At 41.2% G+C, this 8,140-nt stretch overlaps 1 protein-coding gene across 1 annotated transcript; it reads left to right on the top strand.

Annotated features, from left to right (window-relative positions):
- The first annotated feature begins 2,676 nt into the window (after positions 1-2,676).
- Tceal5 (transcription elongation factor A like 5) lies at positions 2,677-3,279 on the top strand. The gene has a single exon (XM_004643349.1). It carries the CDS (start codon positions 2,677-2,679, stop codon positions 3,277-3,279), a length of 603 nt encoding a protein of 200 aa, XP_004643406.1.
- The last annotated feature ends 4,861 nt before the right edge of the window (positions 3,280-8,140 follow it).

The raw sequence follows: 8,140 nt of genomic DNA, 5'->3' as shown, positions 1-8,140 counted from the left end.
TGCCAGCTACCAGATTACAGCAAATCTCTCTAGCAATCAGCAATTGTTTGGGAGTAGTAAACAATGTATTTTTAAAAAACAGTACAAGACAGAAGGAGCTGTTCATGCCATTTTCTAAATATAAATTGTGTATATAACCAATTGAATTTATTTTTCTTGATGGTACAAATTAATGTTATTGGTTTAATTTGATTTCTTTTCTGAATAGAAAATTTTGGAATCCTATTGGACCTTTTCCCTTTACCTTAAACACAAGTAAAACTTTTTGAACTAATTTTTCTATTTATAAGAACAACTTCGGCTCAGAGAAGTATATAAGACAGAAAATATTTTAAAAGAAAATAAAATCGCTATTTCAATTATTTGCATCCCTATTTGACAATTCAAAGGCTGGACTACAGACAAAATAAGTATCAGCCGCAAAAGGAGAAATAGTTTGAAGGTGCCTGAGGTAAAAGGAGAGAATAACAAAATTCAATTCCTCAGGGATGTGTTAAATGGCCAGTAATTTTAGAAGATGCAGCCCTTCTCTGATAACCACAGGAGGCTAAATACCACAGCATAAAGAGACCTCATTCGATTTCTGGGGTTAGTTAAAACACAATGACAGCGATGCCAGAGGTGGGGGAGAGGAGAGGAGAGAGTGAGTAGTGAGGGGAAGAAGACTGACGCACTTTCTACTGGTGGGAGGAAATCTAGCCCCCACCCCCAGCCCACTGGTGACGTTTCCCCCACGTGATCAGGAGCTGACGAGTGAAGAAGTTCCTCTCTTCCAGGTACCAGCACCCCATTTCCGTGGAAGAAGGCAGAATTCAGACTGAGGGACGGCAGGGAGCAACTGCTCTCTCACCCTGCAGGTCAGTAACCGTAACCGCGGGCTTCTCAGAAAGAAGGAAGGAGTCATCTCCCCCTATAGCTGCAAATCCTTAGCCAGCAAGTGCAGTGGTAGGGATGACAGAAAGCAAACAGTAGAGCAGACCTGGCTCCTCTCCACTGCGTTCCAGATGCCCACTGTTTAGCACAACAAATGGAGAGCTGAGCGCATAGGGGGGAAGGGTTTGAGAGAGATCAAGGGGAAAGAATGGGTACCAATTGAAATCCCTTAGGAAGGGCGATTGAGTTACCTTTGATGAAGAGGGCTGGGAGAGGGAAACTGTGATCCCGGGACTTGGAGATCCAATCCTGTATCCAGCCCAGGCTTGAGTTCTCCGTATCTCTTCTCCATCCTCCATCCATTTTGGAGCTGCAAATGGTGGGCTGAGGGGGCCTGGGTTGGCTGAGTGGAGGAGGAGGCGCCACAGAGGAGGAGACTAGAGGTTTGTTCTGGAGACTAGCTTCTAATTGAAGAGGACTGGTTTCTGAAATAAGCAAGGTTAAAAAGAGATATAGCGTGGACTTCATTTGTTTCTTGTGTTGCAGGAAAATGTAGTCTTTCTGTGTACGTGGATATGGAGGGGGTGACAGGAGTGCTCTGGCCATTTCCGTCCTGTTCCCTGCCCCTGGCACATCCATTTTCAGCAACAGTCCCTGGACTTTATGTCATCTGGGTCCCCTGCAGTGGAGGAGTTGGAATGCTTTCTCCTAAGTGTAGCAAGACCTGCCTCCTGAGAGGCATGGTCTAGAACACTGTTCATTTTGGTGCAAGGCAAGGTGACAGAATTTGAGAGAATGCAGACACATAGAGGTGCTTTGGAAATATACGTTCTCTTCTATTGCTGAGTAAAAGGAAACAGGAGGCTCTTAGGTGAGAACTATACAGTGAGAATCAGAGAAAGCAAAGGGAAGGTGAGAAGGTGGCAGGACTTGAGAAAGTTTTAATAAATACTTCAAAAAGAATCATTGTTCAGCTGCTAGTCACTCACTTTCACACATTTACCATCTGCCTCTTGTCTCTCTGCAGGTCTTCAATTTTGTGGCTGTAGGCACCAACCCGGACAAGAAAAGAAGAGATCTCTGGTTTTGGTGCAGGTCAGTGGGAGAAGGTACCTGCCAGAGGACCCCAGGAAGTAGGACTGACTTAAATCAGAGCACAAGTTGGGGAGGTGATGTCCTGTGCCTCTCACCTCTCCTCTAATTCTTCCTATTCAAGACCCAGGACAGCAATGGGAACCTTGTTATCACTGAAAGCTCTAAAAGATTTACCATCACTGTCCTAGGGGAATACGGTGCTTTAAAGCTGGGAGGATAGAGGGGAGAACAGGGAAGTGAGAAGAGGGAGATGCATCATCTGCCATGCCCCTGGTAGATAGCAGAGAAGCCCAGAAATCTGATAATTTGCCATTGTTCTATTCTGCCTGCAGTTTCATGAACTTCTGGGGGAGTACTGCAATTTGCAACTGGTACAGGCATAGTCAAGGCCACAGGGAAATTTTGAAATCAATCTGCTCCTACACATTTCTTAGCACACCCCTCTAACTGTTGGGAGAATCATCTGTAGAGGCGTTTGTTCTTGTTTTGTTTTGTTTTTGCAAGGTTTAGTCACATGAATATGTGTGAAGTCAGAAGGAAAAGCAAGCATGTAATGGTGGGACTGCACCTGAAAGGTGGGCTAGAGTTGGGAGAACCCTAAGTCAAGAAAGGCAAGTATTGCCAAGAGCTCATTCTACTCCCTAGGCCTTTAGCATTCCATGTCTCTTCTTTTTCTCCTAACATAGGCAAAAGCGGAGAAATCACAACATGGAAAAGTTCTACACAGAAGATGAAGAAAAACCAGAAAATGAGGGCAAAGCAGAAGACAAAATAGAGACTCAAGATGAAGGAAAGCCAGAAGAGACAGCAAAACCAGACTTGGGGGGGAAGCTAGCCCATGAGGGAAAGCTGGAAGGGGAAAGACAGCCAGGTGTGGAGGTACAAGGGGAAAATGAGGGCAAGCTACAAATACAGGGCAAGTCCAAGAATGAGGGCAAGCCCCAGGGTGAGAGCACAGCAGCGTCCCAGGTACAGTCAACTAGTGAGCAGCAGCCCACCGGAAAGTGCCCTGTGGAAGATTATGTGCCCCGGAAAGCAAAAAGAAAAACTGATAGGGCGACTGAAGACTCCCCCAGGGACTCTCAGGAGAATCTACAGGGCAGGCATTTGAGCAGTGGGGAGGTGATGGCACAGTGTGCGGATATGTCAAGGGCTCAGGAAGAACTGAGGAAAAAACAGAGGATGAGTAATTTTCACTGGATGCAAAGAGAGCTGCTGGATTCGTACCCCCCAAGGGTCCCAAAAGGTGTAAGGGCAGTGAGGGGTGGAGGTAGGGGTCAGAAGAACTTAGAAGATCATCCTTATGTTTAATGGCTTTGACCTTGAATGATTATTTCTCTGATAAAAATATTGCCAGCTCTGCTTTTCCAGGCAGGCATTTGCCTGGCTAGATGCTTTAATCTTATGCTGATTCTTTCCTCTTGCTACCAGCAGCCTGTCTACCTAAGTACAACGTTGTCTTTTACTACTGGATTTTCACCTGTGTGTGTGTGAAGATGTTCATGGTACCTTATAAAATAACAATAAAAGACAGTTTTCAGAACCACATATACAGTATCAGCCAAGTTTTTCTTTAAAAAAATATAGTTACATAATATATTTATGCAAAAGGAATGCTACGCAACTGAGTAGACCAAAGAAAATAATAATTGTCTCTGAGCTATAATACAAGAGATTATTTGTTTTTTCATCTATATTTCCCACCATGAAGAACAGATTACTTTTATCAGAAATGAAATAAGAGGGGCCAGGGAGATGGCTCAGTGGAATAAGTGCTTCTCTGGCAAGCACAGGGGCCTGAGTTCAATGCCCGGTTCCACAAAAAAGAAAAGAAAAGAAATGAAATAAGAGATAAACGAAATAGGAAACCAATACAAACTAGCCAATCAAAAGAACTATTGGTTGGGCTTATGAAGGCAGTGAAGAAATTTTAAATTCCTGTTAGAATACAAAATGATAGCTAAAATTCCCATTCCCTATGAGGCTCTGTGGAAGTGGGTGGAATCAATGTGATAGTTCCTGCATATCCATTCCTGTAGAAGACAACACTGTCATTTCTGAAATGGTGATGAAGCCTCCCAGGAATGTGAAGTAGACCAGATATGACATCAAATGCAAGAGCTGTGTTGAGCTGGTTTTTACTCTCGGTCTTATAGTAGAAGTACAGGATCAGAAACATAAGGGAGGGTTGAGGGACATCCCACCTTTGCCCAGCAATAGGTCCAGGAAGGTGAGAGGTAGGTGTCACCCTCCCTCTAGGTGATGCCATATATGTGGAGTATTGTACTCTACTCCTTGTCTAGGGCCTCGTGTCTGCCTAAGGTCCCAACTGCTGCTGGTGGGGCCTGGGAGATGGCTCAGTAGAATAAATGCTTGCCTGGCAAGTGCAAGGGCCTGAGTTCAACCCCCAGTTCCACCAAAAAAAAATCCTTCCAACTGCTGCTGGTGGGATGGAGTCCTGACATGTACTGAAGGTTTTTTTTTATTACATTATCTTCTGAATTGTTGAGAATGTCCCATTTGTAACTATATTTACATTAATCCTGACATGAGATATGGAAAAACATGCTTTACAAAATGAACTGATATTTGTCAGACCTTATAATTGCCCCACTAGATTTGCCCTTTTCAAAACAAGAATTATTTTACTTTGCTACCCCACAACACATAATAGAAGTTTCAAAATGCAATTCATTACTTGTTGAGTCAGAAAGCCTCAGGTCTTGGGCAAGTTCTATACTTCATTGAATATGTAGCCTTGAGCACCGAGTTTCATTTTTCAGCAATTGAAATGTCATTTCAAAAGGAGCACAGAAGGAGAGGAATTATAGTATAAGCTATTGGTAAGTGAAGTTAATATTGAACACTGTAGTGTTTTGCAAAGGTTGGTGGTTTTAGGCACACTACTATCAAAATCCTAGCTATCAAATTGAAACTGCAGAATCCTGACTTTTGCATCAGACCCAATTTCTTCTGATTTGTCTCCACAATGTTCGTGTGTATTTTTCACTATTAGTTCATTTTTATTTTTACCAAATAGATACATGCACAAAACTTTAAAATAGAATAGTGTAAAAAATTAAAAACTGCAGTATCTTCCTTGCCATTCATTATTTCCACTCTCTACAAGAAGGAACCATACCAAAAAAAGAAACAACCATAAATATGTTTAGTTTTTTCTGGTTGTTTACTTCCATATTTCTAAATATGTAGATGCTGTTGCTTTTTAACATTTTTTGAAGTGTAATTGACACATCATAAAATTTACTCAGATTAAAATACACAATTAAGAGATTTTTAGTATATTAGCATAATTCTGAAATCACATTGCTTAGTTGCAGAATAGATATTTTCTTCATATTAAAAGGAAACCCTATACCCATTAGCACATACCGTTGCTCCCATTCTACCACACTCCTAGCACCTGGTAAACCCTCATTTCTTCTTTAATCTTTTATTTATTTATTCATTTATTTACTTATTACAGGGTCTCACTACACAGCTTGGACTCATAGTAATCTTCCTGTCCCAGCGCTGGGATTCCAGGCATGTGCCACCAAGCCCAGGCTGGCACAGCATGGCACAGCACAGCATAGCAAGGCATGGCATGGCATGAGGTACCAGGGATTGAACCCAAGTCCTCCTACTTGCCAGGCAGGCACTTGGACTGTCAAGCTACGTTCCTGACCCCAAACCCTCATTTCTTTCTCTCTCTATGGACTTTCTCACTTCATAGTCTTGTTTCACTTACCATAATGCTTTCAAGGTTCAACTATGTTGTAGTAATATGTATTTTTATTAAACTACAAGTTTTTGTGAGTAAATATGTTCTTAATATTCTTGGGTATGTACCTAGTAGTGGAATTTGTGAATTGCATGTTGATTTTATGTTTAAATTTTGAGGAGCTGCCAACTGTTTCCAAAGCAACTGACATTTGACAATCTAGCAGTAGTATATGAGGGTTCCAGGTTCTCCAGATCCTTGCCAGTGTCTGTTATTTACAGTACATGGTTTTGATCTTAGTGAGTATAATTTAGCATGTCATCATGGTTTTTTGATATGCATTTTCCTAATGATGTCTATAATGTTTTCATATTTTTACTGACCACTGTACAACTCCCTCCAAGAAATTCATATTATTTTATTAATTTTTGTTTTTGGCGGAACCAGGGATTGAACTCAGGCCCCTGCGCTTGCCAGGGAAGCACTTATTACACTGAGCCATCTCCCCGGCCCCTATTTTATTAATTTGAAAATTGGATTATCTCATTACTGAGTTGGAAGAGTTCTTCGTTTAGTATGGACACAGTTCACTCATCAGATACATGACTTGCAACTGTTATTCCCTTCTCAATTCTAGTTATATCTATTGAGCTTCTGATGTGATGAAGTAATTCTTCCTTGCCATATGCATTCGCTTTTTGTTGCTGTAACAAATACCTGAGATAAAAGAGGAACAGTTTATGTTGGTTTATGGTTCCAGATGTTTCAGTCCAAGGTGACTTTGCCCCGTTGCCCTGGGGCCTATTGTGGCACAGCACATCATGTCAAGAAGCATGTGGCAGAGAGGCTGCCCACCTCATGGCAAGCAGGAAACAAAGAAGGGAAAGGAGCCAAGGTCTTCTCCCCTCCAAAGAGAAGGTGCCTGTGACGTAACCTGCTCTCACTACCACTACACCTCACCTCCCAAAGGTTCTACCACTTCCAGATAGTGACACAGACTGCTAACCAAGTATTTAGCTCATGGGTCTTTGGGTGACGCTTGAACCATAGCACCACACAATTTACTGCATCTATTTCCAGAACATGCCCAATATAGCTTTATCACATATGACGTATATTTTAGAAACATCACAATAATTTTTGCTGTACTCTGAGGAACACTGTGTATACTTGGAGGGAAATAGGCTAAACTTACACTAAAGTACTTAACCACTCCCAAACCTCCCTGCTGTAGCACAATAAAGTTTTCTCAATCTTTATGAAGACTGGGTACAAAGAAGCTCTGTTTACTGTAATCTCTTAAAAATTCAGACTATGGTGTTACTGCTCCAGAGGAAGAGTCCCTAGAGTTCTCATAATTGTTTTTTACACTTTAGTATTCTAAGAATGACATATATTGCTACAGTACACATTCTACTTTCCTATATTCTTGTTTCTTTTAGTTTGACAAGTAATTCTGAGAGAAGTGTTGTTATGCCATTGATATAGGTGAGTGAACTGAGGTTCAAAGAGAGTAAGTGATTTATGAAAAGTCATTTGGAGGGGAAATCCAAATATATTTGGGTCTAATATGGAAACATCTGACCTCTTTCCTTTTCTAAACCTAAGGATTAGAATTGTATCTTACCTTTATAGTCCAATCAATCATTTAGAATGTCAAAAAATTGGTACAGTTCCCTTAATGAGAAACTTAAAGAACAATGACACAACAAATTACTTCCTCCATCATCAATGCCTTCCAAACGTATTTTCATACCAATTTACAGCTTGACTGCCCTGGCTCCCCAAATTGTGAGCTATATTGCTAGTGAATGTGGATGTTGAGACATGTGGTGATACTTCTTGTGAGTTGTAAGGCTGCATGTCCATAGAGGCAAGCTCCTCTCGCTTGAAGTCTCTTCTGCTTTTGGGCATGAGCTGACTTGGACATCAGAGTACTTTACCCAGCAGACACAGAACTAAAGTCATCATAAAAATACCAAAACAGACGCATGGACAATAGAGGACCTTCTGGGAATGTGTGCACAATGAATTAGAGGTGTCTTCCCACCTGGATCCCTTCCATAATGGCCCAGGGGGCTGTTTCTCCAAACTCTAAGGGAAGGATTCAACTCTTCTACTTTAACTGAAAATAATCCAGCAAAAAATTACAACTAACTCTGAAAAGGACAAATGCACTACATTTTTATGCTATAGAGTTTTATTTCTATCCCTACAAAAGTCTCCTACATACTTTGACAGCATATCCTGCTTTCTTTAGGGAAAGATAAAAATACAAAGCTTTATAACTAAAAATGAAGTGATATCTGGTCATTGGAGCTTATCAGACCTACTATTCATTTATGTTGAGCCAATAGACAATGACCATTATTGTTAAGGAAGAGGATATAACGGGTTTTATTTACTTCTCTCTCACTCCTCTCCCAAACATAAGAAATGCTTTTGAGG

Source organism: Octodon degus, unplaced genomic scaffold (genome assembly GCF_000260255.1).
Source record: "Octodon degus isolate 3935 unplaced genomic scaffold, OctDeg1.0 scaffold00171, whole genome shotgun sequence".
Lineage (NCBI taxonomy): Eukaryota > Metazoa > Chordata > Mammalia > Rodentia > Octodontidae > Octodon > Octodon degus.
Note: the sequence above shows the minus strand (reverse complement) of the source record. Positions and strands in the feature narration are given on the sequence as shown.